Source organism: Sinohyriopsis cumingii, chromosome 9 (assembly GCF_028554795.1).
Source record: "Sinohyriopsis cumingii isolate HCF-2022 chromosome 9, ASM2855479v2, whole genome shotgun sequence".
Classification (NCBI taxonomy): Eukaryota; Metazoa; Mollusca; class Bivalvia; order Unionida; family Unionidae; genus Sinohyriopsis; species Sinohyriopsis cumingii.
This window is the reverse complement of record NC_142969.1, coordinates 33,412,003-33,436,769: the sequence shown is the minus strand read 5'-3', so window position 1 is coordinate 33,436,769 and position 24,767 is coordinate 33,412,003. Positions and strand designations below refer to the sequence as shown.

The 24,767-nt window shown below is 32.9% G+C and overlaps 1 protein-coding gene across 1 annotated transcript in view; it reads right to left on the bottom strand.

Moving 5' to 3' along the window:
- LOC149791511 (uncharacterized) overlaps positions 1 to 24,122 on the bottom strand; it is an 82,770-nt gene extending 58,648 nt beyond the window's left edge. Inside the window, exons 1-20 of the mRNA XM_089970027.1 lie at positions 23,682 to 24,122; positions 21,323 to 21,757; positions 19,204 to 19,605; positions 17,841 to 17,971; positions 17,118 to 17,450; positions 15,769 to 15,967; positions 14,880 to 15,139; positions 13,333 to 13,546; positions 12,356 to 12,598; positions 11,594 to 11,752; positions 10,657 to 10,851; positions 9,081 to 9,329; positions 7,910 to 8,114; positions 7,371 to 7,543; positions 5,372 to 5,542; positions 4,516 to 4,638; positions 3,643 to 3,762; positions 3,000 to 3,134; positions 1,292 to 1,408; positions 460 to 714 (exon numbers count right to left, since the gene is read on the bottom strand). Coding sequence (XP_089826153.1) covers positions 460 to 714; positions 1,292 to 1,408; positions 3,000 to 3,134; positions 3,643 to 3,762; positions 4,516 to 4,638; positions 5,372 to 5,542; positions 7,371 to 7,543; positions 7,910 to 8,114; positions 9,081 to 9,329; positions 10,657 to 10,851; positions 11,594 to 11,752; positions 12,356 to 12,598; positions 13,333 to 13,546; positions 14,880 to 15,139; positions 15,769 to 15,967; positions 17,118 to 17,450; positions 17,841 to 17,971; positions 19,204 to 19,605; positions 21,323 to 21,757; positions 23,682 to 24,045 — 4,483 coding nt within the window. The 5' untranslated portion in view covers positions 24,046 to 24,122. The remainder of the gene's footprint in view (positions 1 to 459; positions 715 to 1,291; positions 1,409 to 2,999; positions 3,135 to 3,642; positions 3,763 to 4,515; positions 4,639 to 5,371; positions 5,543 to 7,370; positions 7,544 to 7,909; positions 8,115 to 9,080; positions 9,330 to 10,656; positions 10,852 to 11,593; positions 11,753 to 12,355; positions 12,599 to 13,332; positions 13,547 to 14,879; positions 15,140 to 15,768; positions 15,968 to 17,117; positions 17,451 to 17,840; positions 17,972 to 19,203; positions 19,606 to 21,322; positions 21,758 to 23,681) is intronic.
- Positions 24,123 to 24,767: the final 645 nt, after the last annotated feature.

The window sequence follows — 24,767 nt, the reverse complement described above, 5'->3', positions numbered from 1 at the left end:
ATATTAGCTATGTCTACTGGCAATCATTTTGTATATATCCAGTTAATTAGTCTAATATTGGTTCTAACTGAGGCCATCATTAACATCTTATATATCGATCTTAATGCAGAACGGGCTGAAGCTTGTATTCACATATAGGGAATTTTTAGAAACAAATGATATAGAATCATCTATTATAATTGTAAGTAAAATTAACATACGGTGTTAATGGGTCAAGTTTAAGCTATAATTTCATCTTTGTTAACTCATCATATCTGTTTATGTAATCTATGAAAAATGATTAATGTGTTTGTGTATGCTTTATATTATCGTTTAATGCAATAAAGTACAACGTAAATTAATTATTCCTTTAGCATTAAGTTCTAGACCATTAGATTCGAGATTTTCTTTTTTAACTATGAAGAAAAAATATACCTTCTTTAATAAGTTGACATATTTTACATCTAATAGTATACCAACCTTTACATGTATTATTCTGAGCCTCATATCCCAATATGCAGCTGCAAGAATAGTTTCCCATAACATTGGTGCAATATTTAAGTGGGTCACCACATATAGTCTTGTTTTCGTTACATTCGTCAATGTCAGTGTCACAGTTGACTCCCTTCCAACCGGGCAAACAAACACAACCCTTTATTGGATCACATCTCTGGACGCCCATGCCACAATTGCAAACTTCGGAGCAATTGGTCCCATAAAAAGGATATGCACAAGCTAAAATATATAGTATACATATGTTTTAATTGGTACTATTTACTATTAATACAGAAATTTAATATACATTTGCATATGCATCTTCAGAATTCTCAGACGTATCTTGCCATCCTAATGTTGAAGATATTTTAAAGCCGTACAATTCAATACCATGGCTGTTGGCTTTAAGATTCCTCTGATCACATAAAGAAAAATATTAGCAGTACATTTAAACCAAACAACAAATATGCACATGAAAATGAAACAAATTTTATCAGTAAATCATTCTCAGGCACATATATCAACACATAATTTTAGGAGAATAGACAAATGCAATGAACACTCATTCTTATAATTGTATTAAGGAATATCAAATGGACAGAGACTGCGTTAACTTTCCATGAGTATTTGCATACTGCTATCCCAATTTCAATAGACCTCTTGTATATACATACAAGAATATTAAAACAGTGATTATTCGTTAAAAACGAAACACGCATCTCAATATGAGTTTCATGAGTGATTTTGTGTTGAATATATCAGACAACCGTGTTATTTCGCAGAGTGCATCAAAGAGAAAATATAAGCTCTTACTTACAAATACATGATGTCTTATCCCTGGATAATGAGTAACCCGCGAGACAAGAACACTGATAACTGCCATTTGTATTATCACACTGTTGGGAACACACATTATGTTCACATTCATTCACATCTGAAATGTTGAAAGTATTATATATATATATATGTTATATATATATATATGTGTGTGTGTGTGTGTGTGTGTGTATTATTGACAGATGCAGTTTGGCAAGATATGATTTCGTTAACAACAGTTAAAATTTAAAAAAAAGACCATTTGAATGGGACTCAGTATATAGTGCTCCAATGAGACACAAATGGACAGAGCACCATGTTAGCCTTCAGTCACATATTCTCTTTCCGACTGCATTTCCACTCCTCCACTCAGCCCTCTCAAAGGCATGTCATCTGCTTATGATGTGATCACTCAAGTACCTCATTAAAATATAACATTTTTTGTATATGTTATACGTATGTGCCTGCTTTTTTAATGTATGTAACGGTGGATGAAGGCACAAATGTGATAGTGTCTTTGTACATGTAAATATTGGTATCGCGTCGTTTTAATCTGATAAAGCTATCACCTATGTTCCAAAATGTGTACATTACTTCCAAAAGTGACCTTTGAGCTAACAATGTTATCGGCACTATTTGACTTAACGTCTATAGGAAATTATTAGCTGCAACACTAAATTGTATCTCTCTTTATGCATAGATATATGCATACAAACATACATACATAAACACACACAGACACACAAATATATATAATAAGCATTATATGTCCAGTTCCATATATTTCAAACGCACTAAATCAGGCAATGTATGTCGATGTTTACGGATTGATGAAGATCATTGCAGAAGTAATTATTAAACAAGCACGATTATTAAATTTATTTAAATATGTTTGTGTCTATTGCTCATTGTGCATATATTGTCCAAACGAGATTAACACATCAATTCAAATTGTTAGTATATATGGATGTAAGTATGGACATATCTCAGCTTTTGTGCAGCTGTTGTGAAATAAACCAATGTAACGGATAAAACACTATATAGTCAATTATTCTTAAAACTACTGTGGTTGTAAGAAGTTAGAATGTTTGTAATTGTCGCGCTACGGTTTTAATAACAATCCCTAATAAAGATACTGGCGATATCTACTGTTGTCTAGCAGATATTTTAGGAGCAAAGTTAAAAAGATCAACTTTTCAAGATGTTTACCGTGTCTATTTTTTTTTGTGGCATAGTGTAACATGTTATAGGATATTGCATAAGTAAATAGTTACAGTTCATGTAAGCAGAGTCATCAATAATTTTTTTGAGTGATGTAAAAAGAACAGCTAATTTTATATACAATTTTTGATGTTTCCACCTTATATACGAAACAAGTGTACACTAGATGGTCTATAATTTGGACACATGTTAAGGTCTGTTAATTCTGATAGAACGAAACATATAGAGATACAATGAGCAGAAGAAGTAAAATAGCTCTAAATACCGGCCTACAGGTTTGTAACATGCACAGAAAAATATATTATTTCTGAATAGGTAACGAAAGTCGACGCGAAAGCGATAGTATCACTTTAGCGATAAAAGTAGAATCGAAACTGTGGCGATATAATTTTCTCTCCTTCTGATATATCTCATTATTTCATAAAGAGATATATACTAAATATTTTTATCTTCATTAAATGCTTCTCGTCAGCTAATAACTTAGAGACCTTTGCATGTGTTGTTTTCTGTAAGTCCGTAACCAGCTCGACAAAAGCAAGTAGCGTTTCCATTAATGTCTGTTGTACATCCGTGCGCCTGACTGCAGTTCTTTCCTGTTGTTGTACATGCATGAATTGGTTCACCTACATTTTATAACAATTAAAGGAAATGGAAAATTAGATTAAATGCGAAACTACGTATTGTTCTGCTTAAACCAAAAAAGCCATAAAATGTATGTCATCAATGATTGTTGGGAATAATGATAACTGAGTACTTTCATGGTGGCAACACATCTCAGATGCATCATGTACTAAAACACTGAACATGTTCCGAACGAATGTTTCCTTGAAGACTGTTATAATTCGTATCACATATTTCGTAGCTGAATTACTCCTACAGGTAGAATCGTGTTATGTTATGACGTATAAGTCGCATTTGGATGCAGCCTGTCACTGAACATAAATACAAAAACGTTCCAATACGAATCATTACTTATGTTTGACCAATATGAACCTCCACTCAATGTAAGTATCATTACATATTAAAGTAAACAAAGTTTTAAAATACATCCGAAAGATACCATTCATCGGTGCTTTGATATACAACCGGAACTATTCTGTAAGGATAAAGCTGTGTATAAAACAACATTACCTAGCACACAAGATGTCCCATTGTATAAGTACCCAATTTGGCAAGTACAATTGAACGATCCATATGTGTTAATGCATATCTGATCGCAGTCATCGGTTCCTTCTTGGCACTCGTTGATGTCTAGAAATGAAGCGAATATATATATATATATATATATATATATATATATATATATATATATATATATATATATATATATATATATATATATATATATATATATATATATATATATATATATATAAGTAGACATAGGTACCTAAATACTCATTGAAACAAATTAAATCCATAATTACAAAGATGCACAAATATCCATAGTAGCACAATTATACATATTATAGAAAACTTCATTTGTTTTGAATGTGTTAGCAATGTAGGAAAAGTTTCAGCTAATTACTGACTTGAAGTTATTACTATTTTATATAACTATATATACTATTTTAAACGTATTCCCACTATGAAAACAAAGTCATATGGACAGAGTTCTTTTGCATACCAGGGCCCAGCAACGTGAAATGAATCGCCCACTGAACTTAGACACAAAGACACAGTGATTACATTCAAGATTGCTCTGAAAGCTCACTTATTTCTACTGCAAGAACAAACTTAAAGACCTAATAATGTTTCCTACCTTAAATATTCTCAGCATTCTTTTTTAATGTTTTCTAATTTCATGGTGTTTATGTTTGCAATCATATCATTATATGTTTGTTATCTTATAGGTGTTGTCTAATGTTGTAAAGCGCTTAGAGCTTTTAAAGATTAGGCGCTATACAAAGTCATTATTATAATTATTATTATTATTATTATTATTATTATTATTATTATTTGCGAACTGATCGGATCACAGAGTTATGAATGATGTATTAATACCTTCACAGTCCGATGTATTCGGACCCAATCTGAAGCCACTGTTGCATGTACAGTAATAACTCCCATCTGTGTTCACACAGTCCTGCTTACATAGGCGAGGGATAATGTGACATTCATTTATGTCTGCAAAAGGAAACAAAAATAGGCACAACATATGATAGAATGTATATGCATACATAGATTATATAGCTATTTTTTTCCAACGATGTTCTACTGTTGTATCGAAAACTTGTACATGCAATTGTATTGGAGTTTTGTAATCAAGATAAATCCAATGCGTATAAGGTGATAACAAGATATTTACATTTTCCAGAATGCTGCTGGTCTAAGGTAAGCATATCCAGAGTATTTTGTTTATAATAAGGTCAAGTTTCCCTTAACAAGCTGAAATATCTTACCATTGAACGAAACAACCAGTCATCATGACACTATTTTTGTTACAAGCGTAATGCAACTTAGAAATAAATGACATTATTTACCATGCGTTTTTGTGAGCGCCGTTATAATAAATCTAAGTCAATCGGGCCATGTTTGGGTTGTCGAACGGTACCACAAGACGGCTTGAAGAAAGTAGATAAACTACTTTAATTATTTAATAAATGAACCATAACGGACTTTACACATGTGTCAACACCTATTGACGGAAACTGGAATTATAAACCATGTTACGAACCACTGAATGCCCTGAAAGTTTTAAAAAGTCGACTTAGAAACTACTACTGGATACATCTGTTTGAATGTTTGCATGCGTGCGTTTGTATATTTTATTTCATCTTATGTTTTTCGTTTGGACAGAAAAATCAGATTCAAACTGGGTCAAGATAAAAATTATATAATTCTATTTGCTGCTCCTCACCTTCACACTTTGTATAGTCGTTCTTTCCATCTGTGTATCCGCTGGGACAGGATGAACAATTATAGGCTCGTCCAAGTTCCTTGTGGACAGTTGCAGGATTGTCTGTGCAATTTCTGAGTGGGGAACATGGTGTGGAGGCACAGCCATTGAAGTCGATTTCGCAATCACTCCCTGCGCAAAGTAATTCAAAATAATGTAACGTTTATGTTATAATTTGTTTCTGTTCAGATAAGCATTTATTTTACATCAGTATTATTCTTATATCACTGAATCGTTGAAAACATTGATTTCTCTAAATGCATACAAATATAAACATTACGTGTCAAGGATAATAACATATCATGCTTTATGAAAATGGATACATTTATGTACGTGACTACGCGAACGTGGCGGTGTTCTGTACGAAATAAGATATACATTTTTGAAATACTATCAAAGTCTACGTATTCAAGACTTGACGTTATTTTGATACAATAAATAGAAATTGCAACCAACTGAATTAGCTGAAGTCCCATGTATAAATCTAACTGAGCTTGTTTAGGACACAAGTCAATATTGTTAATAGCTTTAAACAGTTATGTATGAATAATGATGTGCCTAATGGACAACAGTAACACATTATGTAACTGTGTTGATTAAATAAAACAATAATTGCTATTTATCGGGCATTAACATTCAGTATTTATTCCGGTTCAGATTTTGATAACTTTAAGTACCACTGGAAACATTTAACAAATGATATGTTGAATTTTGTCAGAGACTTATATAACATTGTTATGCAATTGCATCTAAAACCTTGCAATATCGTCTTAAATACAAAGAATTGTAGATACATTGAGACATAAACGGTAGAGCTCTTAAAAGCAGATTAAACTCAACCGATTTCACTAATCTTGTTTTCCTTGTAACAACGGTAACCGCCACCAATAAGTTATGGATAGAATATGTGTATCCCAAGCTTAACATGTTTGTGCAGGTTTGTTCAGCTTTTTGTATAAAAAGCAGGCGGCCTAAGTTATTGATTGACATTCAGTATCGTACATTGAGAGACCAGCTTAAATGTATACAAGCTATATTTTGATTTCGAAAACATTTGATTGCATTTTATACACTGGAGTTACTAACGCTATAATGCAATGTATGCAGTAAAAAGCAAAACGTTTGAATGGTAAAAAAAAACCTTGATTCACTCATCAGTTAATTAAAGCAGGCACACTATCTAAACGTAAGACGCATATTATATAAAACACCAAATGAACATACAAAGTATGAGACACAGTGTTAATACAATCTCTGTAATACAGTAAAATACAGAGTACTAGACCAGTGTGTCAGGTACTCGAAGGAATTTGTTTTGCTATGTTCTACTCTCATCATTTTGCGGTATCAGAAGGAGATTGTTAAAGATAGATTAACATCCATCAGGATCTAATACCAGTAACATTAAGTTATTAATGTAACCACGATGATCATTTCAAGATGCTTTAGTTTTATACTCACAGCTAAGAAAAGTCGGGAGCGCTTCGACACACGTTGGTATGAAAGAACCATCATATCATAAAATGTAAAGTAATTAATTCCAAGAGATTTTACAAGAAAATAATACTAACACACAAACCAGATCCGTGATAACTTTGCTAAATAAAAACGTCCGGATGGATGTGTTTCAAAGGTACAAATCGAGAAGACACATGGTTTGCGATAACTGATCATGCAACGAGGTAACTAATGACACCGTGAACTTGAAAAGCTAGGACATGTTTCGTATGCACCAAACATGCTACGAAATAGATCATATGTGATTCTAATAATTTCATACTCAATAGAATGAAACAATAGAAATAGATAGCCCTATAATACCCCAAACATTTGCAAAATATGCAAGGTGCTTTACACAATAAAATAACTTTAATGTGTATACGTATGAATTTTGTAAATGTTGTAACCCAATTTTCCGTGTAAACACGTAGTTTTGTCAAATAATCAGAAAATAATTTACCCTCCCAGTACAAGCTGCAGTTGCATACGGTGTATTTGAAATTTGTAGTTGCTCGACTGTCTGTCCTGTCTTGTGTGAAAACGCAAGTTCCATGGCCGGAACAGCGACTACATAGCCATATATCCAGGACAAGTGCAGGTGATTGCATTCCGTAGTTGTCTTGCGCTATTACACTGTTTTGAAGCAGAAAATATAAATGAGTTTCAAAGGACATACTGTTAAGATAAAGAGAAAAACAAACAACAAATCTAATTGTACTAAATCTACTTGCGCAGAAAAGCATTTCATTTTGCAATGATGAAATGTTCTCATTGAGCATTATGAATTTTTTCATACGTATGATATAGTTCGGATCAGCATTGTAATACCACTGTTCCTGGTGATATTCTTTTAACATTAAGTTTAGACTATACGATTAACAACACTCCAAAAACGAATTGTTTCTAATAAAGTAGACAAATAAAATAACAGACATATATATATATATATATATATATATATATATATATATATATATATATATATATATATATATATACCTTACTGACACTGGATTAGTATCATTAAGAACAAATGAAAGATGTCCAGTACTATCGTTCCGCTGTTCAATGGTGGCATTTGCTGTATTTTCCAGTAGTACATAAGTAAATACCCCGTCATCAGATGCATTTACTCTGACATACACTGTGTCACCAATAGAAGCATATACCGTGCTGTCTCCATAAATTGTCGGGATAGTATTTACTAAAGGAAACAATAATACACGTTATAATAATATATATTTACATACATAAGATAGATAGATAGATCGAGTTTTTCAATGCGATTGCAGCTTTCATTGTCTTTAGCATCGACACCGTCATCATTCCCATTACCATCGTTATTTTCATCACAATTTACGAAACTAATAATATCAATCCATTTCGTGACAGTAATCAGTTGCCTTTGGGAAATGTAGCTGTAAACTTTATATAAACAAATAATTCGAAAATTAATGTACTGAACAAGCTTAAAGACGAAAACCGAAAATAATAGTTTCTCTTTCTCAGAGTTAATACCAGTTACAGATTTTACATTTGTTTTCAATATTTACTTCTACAACACACACATTACATGCATCATCTTAGAGCAAGATGCAGAAATGTAATGACATGAAATGCACTTTGATGCTTATATTACCATTGCTGCTTAAATATAATTTGGGTTGCGTGCTTGACCGCTGTCCATAGTTGGGGTTGTCTAGTGTCTTCCTGACTCATATACGTCTTTAAAATTTGTTCCTTATGTTCATGATACTAGTTTTTGCTTTATGATTGATTGTCTACCTGATTATGGTCACAATGTTTACTTGAATGTAAGTTCGAAGCCTGCCCTTGTTTACAGTGGGTTGTAAATCTCCATTAAGATGATAATTATATTTTCTTCAGAAAATGTTATTGCATCATAGAAGGAGGAGATGTGTATATGAATGATATGGTTCTAATTTGAGGGGAATTATTTATCTAGATTCTTTACTTCAAATTACATTCACTTTTGGACTAAAATGCTGCTGAGAGGTTATTGTAAATTGGGTTAGAACGTTAAGTTGACAATGACCTTTATGACTAGTGAAATATATTACATTACCAGTTTTATATTTTCTTCTATTTATCAATATTAGCTATGTTTGGTTAACTGAATCTTTCCCCATTATTTTAATATATTACTGACCCACTTTAGTCTTGATTACTGAAGATCGTTGCTCCACGTTGCGTGTGTTATTAGCTACTGCCTCATTTTCGGTGAAAACTAAATCAAATATACATTCGTGGTTATCGCTGCCACACTTCTGCTCCGCCTCTACAACTTTAATTGGATCTGCCTCATCCAAAAATTTGGGAACAAACTCTCTATGCTGAAAGTCGGTATAGTTCTTCCCAGGAGGATATCGAAAAACTGATGTCTGAGCATCTACCGCCCCTATAAAAAATACAACATTATGAAGTAGATGCGTCAATAGCGGATGAATAGTTATCGTGGCTGTGCATTTTATTAGAGAAGAGTTAACATAATGTATAGCTATTTGTATTTACATAATTGCTAGCCCGACATATATACGTGGGGTCATTACATATGCTTGAAATATAATTGTGATAGATATATTGGTTATTAATTTACATTTGGTGCAATATTACACAAGCAGTTATCAAACAGGCCCCACCCCAAGAACGTACTCACAATTAGATGTATTTTGTTCTCATTGTGAACGTACGCTAATCCATTTTCATTTTTATTAAGAGCAAATTATGATACGCTGTAAACACAAGTCCTTACGTTTACCATTTCTATCTAGTTTAAGGGAGTTAGCAATTAGATATAACCAGTTATATAATTGAGTGAACTTGCTTCACAATTGCATGTCTGCTAAATGGCTTTGGCATACTTGTCTCAAAAACTCAACTCACAAACGACATCAGTTTCTTTAACTATTTTAATGTAATATTCTGAAAAGTATCCATTCACCCGCTACAAATAGTTCCATAAATATATTATGTTGACTCAATAAAAGTCCTCGATATACCGTTTCGTGAATATTTTTTTTAATTTTGTCAACTACTACTATAACACATCAAATTACTAATGAAAACATGTAGATCATTTATCTTTGTAAAACTATTTCTTTTGTTTTCAATTTTAATTCTGTGCCGTTTCAATTTCATCTCAATTTGTATGGAACCTTTATTAACAACTCTCGATCAGTTACGCCAGGAAATATGTTACCAAACCATATGCCACATGAAGACAAGGACTCTCAACTTCGCAAATTATATTTGGTACTCGGGTCCTAATGTGAACACTGGGCATATCTTTTATTAAAAATGTATCTACATATCCTATGGCATCTCCTCCCCTAATGTCTCTGAATGCATGCATGTGCAAATTTACACATTTGATTAAATATCATACTTAGAATAAGCAGTGTAGGTTATTGTATGTAGATGTACATATTTGACTCTGTTAGCAATTTTAATGTATTTAAAATTAAATTGCATTAGATGCTAATACCAACATAATTTACTATAATTGCTCCTCACAACTGCATTGTTACTGTATTAATGGAGGGGTATACATTTTACAGTGAAACTATTATTAAAAATAAATTAATCATATATCGCCATTCTACAAAATATAACTTTGATTCGTTGCAATGGCGTCAGTTATTATATCTCTGTAATTTTTCCGTCATGACTATATGAAACCAAAGTTTAATATAGCTTGATTGTATCCATATGAGAAAAACACTTACACAACTGTCCATAGTCAAATATTTGCCGATCAGAGATTGAAGGTGGCAGACTGGAACCATTAGGACATATAAAATCGTTGTTAGGGTTGTCATCAAAATTTCCAAGGAGTCCTTTCGGTGTTCCCTTTAAGCTAGTAGGAACAACAACGCTTACAGAAAGCATTCGGGTACCCACAGATACGTTGAAAGATATACCTATAAAGGCAAACCATTCACAATTTTATGTGCATAAGCAATGCTGTCTAAAAAAATGGTGCAATCAGAATAATTCCGTGATTTACTTTCCCATAGTAACAACGTTCTCTTTGTGAAGAAACATGTGATTATATTACAAACAGATTTATTGTCTGAATGTTCAAGTTTAACACAGCACCGACTTTGTGTATCCTTACGCAGAACTTCAAATTGTGGGAAGTGATATAACTAACTAGCTTTAGCTACTGATCTTGCATCACAAGTACAACTGTTGATCAATATAATACATTTGAATTGATGATTTCCAATTTTGTCTTGATAACACACACAGAGATATATATATATATATATATATATATAATATATATATATATATATATATATATATATATATATATATATATATATATATATATATATATATATATATATATATATATATAAGAATGATACTAGCAGTTACAAATCTTGCTTTTACTTTCCGGAACCAACCACAAGCAACGTCTATATAGGACGAAAACTCTAGATAAAAATAAGGGCGAAATGATAACCTTCAATACTGGCATGATTAAAGTACCTGGTTTTTGTCTGTACAATTAACAATTTGATTTAGAGTTTTCAAGTACTCTACACCGATACTGAGACAAATCATCTTGAGCATTATATTAATTAAACAACAAACATATATTAAGCAGCGCAAACATAAAGAATCAATGAAAGTAGAGAATACAAAATTTTATACCGGACGAAAATACTGCAGTGAGAATCCCCGATGCCCTGTCTCGAGTTAAAGAAATATATTCATTCAGCACTTCAAATTCCTTGGAAAGATCTGCGAAATCGACTGTGTAGTCATCGAACGATGTTGCATTTGTATTAGATTTAAGGTAAATGATTATTCCTGTAAGAGATATTTAGATATGCATATATGTATAGGCAAATAAAGGCATGAATACGATCACATACATTTTGATATAATATGTCATAATTTTGTAAACACATCTCAGTTGTCGAACCTAATAGCATATGTAAGTTTATCATAACACTGTTAATAACCTAAGCAAGCACACTAATAGAGTTTCTTCTTGCCACTAATAACTGAACTTTTATTGAAGCAAATAATGTTCCAAAACGAATTAACAATATATTTATAAAGCCTTTATGACATCCGACGTTCATGCTTCTGTGAGAAAACGCATAAGCATGCAGGCATATAAAGTCTTAACTGATAACAAATCTAGGTTATTGTTTTTTTATGTTGCTACTTAGAGAGGGGATGTTTTAGAGTCTTCGTGCTGTATTCATAGCTGTTCGTACGAAATTAAGATGTACCTATTAAAAGTGATATCACCTTGCACAATATCTTTTTTCACCCAGGGGACAGTGTCCGTCGCTAGTTTGCTTTTTGAATCAATTAAAGAAGGATATAACCTTCTGTCAATAAAATAAAAATGAAATATCCGTGTCAAAGTTTTAGAGAAGGACGATGTTAAATATTGCTCACCATTTTTATTTTCATTCAGCTCTACATGGACATTTACACCATGATTATCCTTTGCTGCAAAAGCCGAGAAAATGGTGGCATCTGTGAGATTTCCGTCTACTTTAACGGCTCTTGATGTACGGGACTGTAGGTAAAATGTGACGTTAGTTGTCTCCAAGGATAACAGAGTGAACTCTCCCCATCCATTAAATGTAAATTTCTTTTTATCCAGGGTTTCAATGTGAGGATCACCCCAAAAAGTAGCTGAAACACAAATTTGATTAGCTGATGGTATAGTTGCCTTCTAATTGATAATATCATACTCTTGATTGTATTTGGCATTGATCCATACGACGTACTTAATAAATAGAATATAGGTGTGAGAATTAAAGCCTAATTTTGAATATACCTTTTTGAAAGCCGGACTGTGGTTATTTTAACATATTCTTGTGTATTCATTTTAAGTACAATGCAGATTAAGACCTAACGTCCTCAACATCATATATATTTTATGCAAAAAGGTCATATGCTTTAACTATTGTTTTTTGTACAGTCATGACTATATCTTATATCTATGAAATTACAAAATAAAACAAACTGTATTACAAAATAAAACAAACTGTATTACAAAATAAAACAAACTGTATTCAAACGACAGGTGAAAATCGTTGTAAAGACTAATGAGTATAATTTGTGCAACTTGTATGAATAATAATACATGCAAATATAGATATCGTTATCACATTGGTTATTGACATGTCCTTTTTATGATATGCTATATACAACAATATTCCGTCTAATATTTTATCTTAACACTTTTATTTAACTCAAAAGTAAACAGATATTTTACTATCACACACAGTTACTGGTGTTTTTTAAATGAGTCTTGTTTTCCATGATTGTATATTGTCCTATTTCTATTTCAACTGTATACTTACGTGTGAACAAATACCGGACCCCTAAACCTATCTAAGTAAACATAAAAGCATGGTACTCACCAAAGAAGAATGGAAATACGTTGTAACAGTTACTAACTGGTCGTAATTCATAGTATAAATGGCAGAGGTTTGCTCTTTGGCAGCAATATTCCTTCATCCTGGCATCGATAGCTTGATGTTGTTTGGAGTACATCATTTTGTGATATTCCTGAAAACCACCAGCTCTTGGTGGAGTTTGTTGGTATTGGCCAGTCCTCCAGTCATAGCAACATGTCTTTGATAATAATAATAATAATAATAATAATAATAATAATAATAATAATAATAATAGCGATAGTACGAATAATAATAATAATAATAATAATAATAATAATAATAATAATAATAATAATAAGGATAGTACGACGAAGACGCTGGCATAATCTAAACTTATAATAATAATAATAATACAGTAATAATAATAGCAATAGTACGACGAAGATGCTGGTATAAGCTAAATTTACTACTACTACTACTACTACTAATAATAATAATAATAATAATAATAATAATATTAATAGCGATAGTACGAAGTAGAAGATGGAGAATGGGAACGAATGGTTATCATTACCATTATGATGATATATCCATGAAAATAAAACACCAACAACAAAGAAAAGCAAATTGAGATACACCCACTCTCCTAATGCAAAATTTGCCAAATATAGGATGAGTTCATTATACGAATAACATAAAAATGCATTATATTAAAATCGAAATCTTAGTGAGTTATATTAGGACAAATAGTGCATTTTAGCACGTTGCGTTAACAGTATTGAAAGTGTCTTACCGATGGGTGATGGACAGGTGAGGAACAAACAAATGGAAAATCATTCTTCATTTTATCATTAGGTATTTCAGACTAGTTTTACTCAATCTCTTGGCATTATCAGCATGTTCATTAAGACATAAACTGTTACTGAATCGGAAAGTGTACTATTAAAGAGGTTGATATAGGTTTAACAATTTTCCGTTTATCGTGTGTGTGGAGTTACTAGTAGAAACAAAACTGTTCCTTTTAGAGGTTATATACCATCAAGGTTTGTGAGGTCTACATATCTAGAAGCGAGTTTTAAAAACGTAAAAATGGTAGTATCAGAATTGTAGCATGCTTTATGATCAACAGCTGTTATATGAGTGTGTTTAGGAGACGCAGTTGTCTTGAGGTTTGTGACGGCAATATGTTTGTGGACAACCACATGAAAAACCAATTGTTAATTCAATGTATGAGCAAACCTATATGTTTCATGTACAACATGATGAATGAGTATCACTATTCTAACACTTTTCACATATTTGGGTGCATTTATAGCTTGTGGATTCTGTAAATCCTGCATATATTTGTCAGTTGGAACAGGTTAGCTTATCCTCCTCTATGATATATACATGCCGCTGAAGTCATATGCTTTCCATGTTCGTGAATGAGACATCATGAAGAAGCTATTTATAACAACCAGCTCTTTTATGGTTTGTATACTATATCTAGCGTCTAATACGTCTTCAAACAAAATTATCATAGCTGTTTTGTACCGAATGAACTATATGATAACGCGTTCAGTTAAGCTTACCTTCCCATGCGGACTGTACCACCATCTTGGTCGCACTACTGAACAGTAAGTATTAGAATCTTGGAAGAAATCGTTTCCGAAAGAGCTGTCCCACCAAAGCCAATTCAAGGAGCAGGGACATGAAGGCATATTATTGTTCATCATTTCATAGTATTTTTTGTTGCCACGGTTTTCTGACCACCATGAAAGGCACATTCGTTGGTCACTGCTGAACTGATATCCAGGTGGTGACAATCGGTAATACAAAATACCTCTTTGACCTGTCAATAATTGTAGCTCCATCAACCATCAAGATCTTATTGTTTGCTTAATGTTATTACCTTCCTTACCAATATTTCATTTATGTACTTCCGTCCAATTTCAAAATGAAATGTATATTCAAATATAATTAATGGATGTCTCGCTTCACATTTTGCACAACCAATAAATTAGGTTGTGTCTACGCATTTGAGAAAGTTTGTTATTACTAGATAGTTGTATATAAACGACTACACACGTACAAGTAATTTAATTAAACTGAACACACGAATATAGTCCAAAAGACGCATTTACTTCAATTCTACCTGACGGTACTGATAATCGAACCATAATCGGACTAACCTTTCAATCATATTTACAAAACAATACATTTTACAATTACTCTCTTTAAAATTTGTATAATGTTGATATGACTCATTTTGATATGTTTATGATTATATCGGTAATATAAATTATGGGCAACAGCGTAATCAAGAGGATAAGCATAAGTATATCATACACAGTCGTCCAACCCATCTTTTCCTTTCAAAGCATGAACTAGGATATTAAAACGGTGCACGATGTAACAATAGGTGAATTGTTTTCTACTTTTGGTGGGGTAAGGCAAAACATTGAAAGAGAGACAACGTACCATTTGTTTCTACATTTTTGTCGATAGCCAGAGCTCTGGTCGTAAAGGAATTTAAATCTCGTTTTACTATTCCTGGTACTTTGAACGAATAACCAATAAAGATTTCATTGTATTGCAACCGCATTAGATCTTTGAAGTAGATGTAGATGACAAAGGTGTTTAATCCATCAGTCACCAAAACGAGCTGAAAACTAACGGTCTGAAAAAGTAAAGTTACATAAAATTACATAGTCTGACAACAAGGCGCCGTTATTCTAGACAAATATTACATAATGTTCGCTCATACTACATTATGTTCTTTACACTTAGGGGTAATGATAAATTATATAGTAACTGGATCTAAAATACAAGTAATCTGAACGTGTAGGTACAGTATACTATTTAACAAAATTATAGTTATGCTTCATTTTATACCAAATGGTACAGTTTTCGAAAGAATAAGTAACGAAAGTAGTGTTTCCTAGGAACATACAGGCCTAATTAACAAACATATTGTAAAGATACAACAAAGCATGTACAAACATCAACCAATCCGCATTCATCATGTTAGTTTCATGCTTAAACATAATGAAATACACAATCCAAATCACTTGGAACCGCGACTTTAGCGTCCCAAACAAAACGAGGAAATACAAAGTAAAGTATGATGTTATAAACTATTTATCTCAAAGGGTAACCGTACCTACGAATATGTTTAAATCTTTTTGGAAATTTATACGATGATTTTTTACTTTAAATATGAAGGTTACACTTTGTATATGTTTTAGATGAATTGGTCTCAGAGATATCCCTTTGTTACTTAATTGTGTAATATATATATATATATATATATATATATATATATATATATATATATATATATATATATATATATATATATATAAATTTATATATATATATATATATATATATATATATATATATATATATATATATATATATATACACACTCTTTTCAATATTATTAAAACACAATGTTTCGTAAAATACTTAGAGTTCAATACCACCCATTTACAAAATATCTTGTCATGTTATGTCTAAGAACACTTTTAGTAACAGTAACTTTGGTAAGGCTTGCAGAAGGATAGCAGTACGTATTTAAAGCACCAAGACAAAGGCCTTAACAATTAAAAGCGATGGACGAAGTAAAGTTCTGTATTTAAATTATGCCAGTGAAACATTCTTTGAGACGGTATTGTTGTGTAAGCCATTATGTTATTTTCTGACCCTTTTATTGCTAAATAAAGCCTATTCTACTGAAGTTACCTTTTATGTTTAAGTCTTTATTTTTTATATTTATCAGAGTAATATACTGGTAATATAGTAGTAAGCACATGACCATTGTTTACCTCATTCTGACGAGAGTATGCGGGATAGGCAGAAACATTGTCCCACGTGACAACGAGCGCAAATGTCGGGGCAAAGCTTCCTTGATCACCTTCAGTCCTACGCACAAAATCGCGCGCCTTAATAACATTTTCGTTTGTGCTTAAATTGTAATTCCTTATTACATCATAAGTACGGTAGTATATAATTGATCCTTTAAATTGTCCAGTCTGTCGAAGGTCAAGATCGGTAAAGTATGGAGCGAGAAAAGAATGTTGCTGAATTTCAAGTACACTATGTGGCGGATTGGGAATGTTGACGCTCTCGGTGAAGGAAACAATTCCATTACTGCATACCTAGCAATACAAAATAAATAGAATATGACAGAGAGTTTAGCATAAAACATAAATCAATTCAGATAAATATATAAAGCAATTCTAAAGCATTTATACATGGCAGGAATCAATGTATTTACGTCTTTACAAATCTGACAAAGAAAACAGTAAATAAATGAAATACTACCAGGACTGACCTTAAGCATATTTTCTAATCAGATAGTACTTATTTTTAGTACCTACATCATTTGTTTCATCGAATACTCACTATGGAGAAAGTCACATTTCATTAGTCGTGTTATTAGACAAGGCCAATTTAATATTAACATTATGCATGCTTTCAAATATGTACTCTTCATTTAAAACCCAGTTTAGGCCAATCCGAATATGTATGTTTGCATCGTCACTTACATGCATTTGTGTGTAAAGTATTCCATACACTGGAAATGGCAATGATGCATTCAAAGAGGGACTGCATTCGTCATCGACATCCGTGAGGCTCAGATCATGTGTAGCGACTCCATAGCTAAACATGAAAGGAACTAAAAGAAAGAAACCGTTATCTATGCATGAATCAATACAAGTAGGTGCTTTTGCGATCAAATATGGCTTCGTCTGCTATTTTGATTACGGAGTACCTGTTACAAGATTCATTAAAATATGCATGATATTATTGCAATGGCAGAAATGTTTTAACGTTTGAATTAATGATCAAAGATGAGAAGAAATATGATTATGTTATGTTCTGTTCCTATTAAATTTCTTAGTGAGCTACGATTTAAACCATTTATACTTAATGAAAATGACAGCAACATCTGAACATACTTAAATGTTTTTTCCAAATATTCATCTAGAATCTTCGATACATTCCATCTCATCGAATCCTGACTTTTGTTTTCCTTCAGATAAGTATTTCTCTAGTCCATCCACATTTCAAATGTTATATCGATTTTTACCGATAAACGTGAAACGGGACTTCAAATATGTGCATTGTCATACAAGTACATTAAAATATACTAATTGTTTTATATCTTTTAATGAGAATATATTTATATCAAAGTGAAAATCGTTATTATGAAGCAAATTTATGAAACAAACAAATCGAATCTGAAAACAAATTTATAATGTTTCATATTATAAATAATGATTATCGTGATACATTTGAGAGGATGGATGAATATATCTAGGTCATTGTATTATACATCATTTCTCTCTGCCTGATGTCATAGATAACATGCTGTTTTTGAACATGGTTAGTATCATAAACTGTTTGCCACAGATAACTGTGCATTCTTAGCTTTATCAACGTTTACGATAACGGATTCATATAGACTGCATGTATGATTGAAAAGTAGTACAGAATATTCAGTCTAAAATTTCGTTCAACAAACTCTAATGAATAACTCGGAGATTCATTCACAGCAGTGTAAGAGTTTCTCTTTCCAATTCTACTGAAGTCAAGAAACATTAACCGGATAAGTATAACGAATATATCCTTAATATATCCACATGTATGATACCAGACGGGTAAGGTCGAGTGCGCTATAATTTCGATGACTTCTGCGGAGACTATGAGACTAAAACAAATCTCAATTGATGATTTGATATCAATTGTAAAAAAATCGCAATCTGACATATAAATGAATACACCTGATTTTCAGTGTCAATATATAACTATAGTAATGCATTATTTAAAAAATTACATGCATCTATGAAATAGTGTAGCCTTGAACGGCAATTAATCTTAGAAACTCATAACAATAAGAAAACGTACCTCTTGTAGATGATGCAGCAGTTGTTGTAGGAGTCGTTTTAGTAGATGTGATGGTACCGCTACTACTCGTCATTGTTGTTGTAGTTAGCAAAGAAGTACTAGATGCAGGGGATGTCGCCGATGTTATTGTAGTCTGTTGGGTACTTGTATTTGAAGGGAAGGTGGTTGTAAGACTTATAGGTGTTGATAAAGTAAATAATGGGACTGGCAACGAAGATGTTGAGGGTTCGTATGCATTTGTGGTTGTTAGTGTTGCTGTAGCATTGCCTGAAATCGTTGTTTGCATGGAGATGGTGGTGGTTGATGTTGGCAAGGCTGTCTTACTGATGATGGTCGTGGACGTTGTACCAGTAGTGGTAATATTGGCGGTGGTAACCGTGGTGTTTTTGGTTGTTGTGTGCTCTGGGATAAAGTATCAAGCAATTAATTAAGATGGAGAAGTAACCTTTTAATCTTATGACAATACCATGCAAGCTAAATGATAAATGTATGACTATGCTTGCCTTGGCCATATACATCATGTGCGATGAAGCATTCATTTTCTTTGATTTCGGGTAAGCATACAAATTGTTAAAACCGCACTATGAAGAAAAGACGTCAATGATATTTACTGAAGTACTGGATTAGTAGGTACATCAGTGCTCTTTTTGAAATGAAAGTAAGTGGTTGTAACACACACTATCTTCATGGCAATCATTTTATTCCCAACATCAATCCAGGTCTTACAAAACACCCGTGTACATGTAAAGCTGATTCCAAGTAAAATGGTCTTTACCAAGTCGTCATAACGTTGCATTATTTTGTTGATGCATCATTCATATTATTTTAGTCACTCCAAAATCATTCTGCTGATCTTCTTGTGACATCCACATGTATTCACTTGTGTACAAAGTGCATTAATCGATAATATTCCACGTTAGTCTGTCAGTTTTAGTTTATCAAAAGATAAACTCTACATATGCAGGATTTGCATTTAAACAATTTTTATTTTAGAATAACACTGAAAAAGAACTGGTTAGGTTGATTATTTTCTTATTGATTTTGTTTCACAAGAGAGATACATTTCTAAGAGAAAAGTGAACAATAGTTTACTAGCGATACATATAACTTGTTTGTAGATTTATTGGCTGATTTGAATTTCCCTTCCGTCAGATACTACTTAACACAATTCACATCCAACTAACTTTGTCTTTTGAAGCAACCTTAAAAGTAATGTATAAAGATTTGTGAAAATGACCATGTTCCGGCCTACCGCCTGCTGTATAGAAACCTATTAAAAACATCATAAGTTTCAAATTGTGTTAACCATCTATTACTTTTAAAGCTATTGCATCCACTACATACATGAACTTCAGTATGATGAAGATATTCGATAATGTAAACCAAAATGTATTTGATTATATATATATATATATATATATATATATATATATATATATATATATATATATATATATATATATATATTGTCCACTTGACGTTATTCAAATATAGCAGTAAAAGACTTTGATACGGACCATTTAAGTCGTTAGGGTGAATAATTTTCTATGAAAATAAATCGTGTCAATTGCATTGGTACAAAGCCATAGATATGTATATGCATACATGGACAATATGTAGCATGTAACCGAGAAATTATATCACTATTTCCTGGGGACTAAAATCACATTCCTTACATGCAGGCTTGATTAAGCCAGGAAAAGCTGAGAAATTTCCAATGCTTAATTGAGCCCTATGTAATAAAATATTTGCCTTATTAATTTCACTTCAGTAAACTTAAACTGAGGCGTTTTGTGATCATAAAAGTCAGTCGCATTCCAGGAATGAATTATTTTGTCTAAGAGAGCTGTTTTATTTGAATGTAAAATTACCAATAGCAATGGCCGTGCAAAGCACCACCTCACTCTTTTGGATCTCAATTTATTCTTCTGACTTGAATTTGACATACCTTGCGATTTGAAATTCGAGCAATGTCGGAAGATACTTTCCAAAACAAAACATAAACGTATTCGTTCTTTAACACGCTTTATGCGTTGAAGTTTGTAGCCAATGCATTGTACATTCCAACCCGCATTTGCTGGTGATCAAAACCTAACCGATTTCAATTCTGCATATATACCTGTAGGTTCGCTAGAGAACGATGTCGGCGATGTGGTTCGTGTTCTTGTCGTACTCTGGATTGTTGGAGTAGAAGTGCTTATCTGGAACTGTGTCGTTGTGTTGGATATTGCTGGTGTAGTGCTTTCAGTAGATAGAGACTGTGTGGTTGGGCTACTTGTGTCAGCTTCAGTACTCGATGAAGTTGGAATCGAACTTATTGTTGAGCTCGAGCTTGCCACAGTCGTGCTAGTACTCGATGGAACAGGTGTTGTAGAGGTACTGTTTATTAACGTCGTCGTTGTTGTTGGTAACTCCGTTGATTGAGTAATAGAAACCGTGCTGGATGTTCCGCTTTTTGTCGGAACCTCAATCGTTGTACGCGTGCTTCCCTGTGCTGTTGTAGTTGTTGCGTCTGTGGTGACTGTTGCTGTTTCCGTTGTGGTGCTGATTTGTGCTGTGAGAATAAATTGAAAAATAAAATTGCCAGGAATTTATCTATTTCAGTACATAAAAGCAATGTAGACTGGAATGAAAAACGTAGTATTGTAAAGCGATTCCATAAAACCTATAGAGACAACTGGAGCAGAATAGCCTTTGTATCCCACCTTGTAAAGACACTCAATGCTGCTAACAGCTAATATCATAAACATTCACCCATTTCAGATACTTATATTGCTAAATTTGCGCCAATGGAATCCTTTTCAGTTTTCAGTCATGTGTTCACTGTCGTATTGAAAATAATGTTTGTTACAGTGACAATCCTTTGATCACATAGTTTGTCCAGACCTGTCTCTATCAATTGTGCGTTTATTTTAGACATACGTGTGTAATTGAATATGTTTTACAGAACAAAATTTACCAAAGGTCACTTAAGAGGAGACATTAGATTCTGACACGAATTCCTTTCCGCAAAGTGTTTAAATTTTGGGTTAAATATCGAAGATTTTTTCTTAAATCTATATGAAAATATGGTGAGATTATTTTCGACCCCATCTTCACCCTACTTTTCAGAACGTTTAAAGGGAAGTGCCACTCGACAGCGATAGCTTTAAACACAAACAATTTCTTCATTCTTGCCTTATACAAGTCTACATCTTTCACACCCTCTGCTTGTTTCTCATTTACCTCGATGATAAACAAACTGAATCTGTATTCACGTACATTCTCCGATAGTTGGTATTCAGACATTATTCCTTCTTACTTCAAGCTTATTCTGTCGATTTTAAAATGAATATTTAAAAACAATTGCGATGTTCAGATAATTGTTTTAATTTGCTTCAATTCGCAATATTATATTTATCTCATTTTGCTGACTTCAGCAATCTTAAATTGGCACGTTATCAGATCGGAAAAGTCAGTCACATTCCAGAAATGAATTATTCCGTGAAACATAGAAGTTTAATTTAAATGTACAATACAAAGACAACAGCAATGGCCGAAAAACGCACCAACTAACTTTTTGGGGCTCTATATTTAACGTCCCGATGTGACTTTCACATACTTTGCAATTGTCATTCAAGCAATGTCGGAATATGCTTACAAAACAAAACATAAACGCCTTCGTTCTAAAACAAGCTTTAGGAGTTGAGGTTTGTAGGCAAAATATTGAATATTCCAGCCCGCATAAGTTGGTGATGAAAACATAAATTATATAAATTCTTCAATCATGTGTTCACGATCAAGATTAAACTCCATCATTACACTACTTTTCACAACTTTTAAAAGGAAAATCCACTCGATAGCGATAGATTTCAACCCAAACTATTTATTCATTCTGGCCTCATACAAGACTACAACTGCATAGTGCACAGCCTAACATTTACCTCATTTACCTCGGTGATACATAAATTGAATCTGGTTTTATCTGAAAACTCAAATACTTGATATTCAGACATTATTCGTTCTTAATTCGAGCTTTTATTTTCGATTTTAAATTGAATAATTCCAAACATTTGCGATCTCAGGATATATTTTAGTTTAATTTGCTCCAATTCGCAATTTAACAGTTTCCTCATTTTGTTGACTTCAACAATCATTAATTGACACGTTTTTAGATCCTAAAAGTCAGTCTCATTCCATAAATGAATTATTCCTTTTAGCAAAGCTCTTTTACTTGAAAAAAGCAAATATCAATAGCAATGGCCGTGCAAAGCACCACCGGACGCTTGTGCCTCTCTATATATCGTCCCGACCTGACTTTCATATACTTTGCGATTTGAAATTCGAGCAAAGTCGGAAGATGCTTTCCAAAACTAAACATAAACGTCTTCATTCTATCACAAGCTTTAGGAATTGAGGTTTGTAAGCAAAACATTGATTATTCCAACCCGCATTAGTTGGTGATCAAAACCTAAATTCTATAAATTCTTCATATATACCTGTAGTTCCGCTAGAGGACGATGTCGGCAATGTGGTTTGTGTGGTTGCCGTACTATCGGTTACTGGAGTAGAAGTGCTTGTCTGGAACTGTGTCGTTGTACTGGTTATTGCTGGTGTAGTACTTTCAGTAGTTGCAGACTGTGTGGTTGTGGTGCTGGTCTCAGCTTCAGTAGACGATGCAGTTGGAATCGAACTTATTGTGGAGCTCGTGCTTGCCACTGTCGTGCCAGTACTCGATGGAACAGGTGTTGTAGAGGTACTGCTTATTAACGTCGTCGTTGTTGTTGGCAACTCCGTTGATTGAGTAATAGTCACCGTGCTGGATGAACTGCTTGTTTTCGGAACCTCAATCGTTGTACTCATGCTTCCCTGTGCTGTTGTAGTTGTTGCCTCTGTGGTGACTGTTGCTGCTTCCGTCGTGGTGCTGCTTGTTGTTGTTTGTTCTGCGGGAATGAATTGATAAATAAAATTGCCAGGAATGTCTGTATTTCAGTGTACAAAAGCAATGTAGTATGTAATGAAAAACGTAGTATTGTAATGCGATTCCCTAAAAGCTATAGAGACAACATGCGAAGCATAGCCTTTTCATGACATATGCAAAAGATACGCAAAGCTGCTAACGGCTAACATCAAAAACTTTGATCCATTTCAGATACTTATATTGCTAAATTCTCGCCAATGGAATCCTTTTCAGGTTTCAATCATGTGTTCACGATCGTATTCAAAATAATAATGTTTGTTGCAATGACAACCTTTAGATCACATAGTTATATAGACCTATCTCTTTCAAGTATTCATTTATTTTGGACATATATGTGTACCTGTATATACTTTACAGAAACAAATTACCAAAGATCACTTAATATGAGGCGTTAGATTCTGATACGTATTCCTTTCCCAAAGTATTTAAATTTTGGGTTCCATATGGAGGGGTATTTCTTTAAGCTATTAGAAAGTGTGCGGATCTCATTTTGAACTCCATCTTCACACTACTTTTCAGCACTTTGAAAAGGAAAATCCACTCGAGAGCGATAGATTTCAACCCAAACTATTTATTCATTCTGGCCTCATACAAGTCTACAACT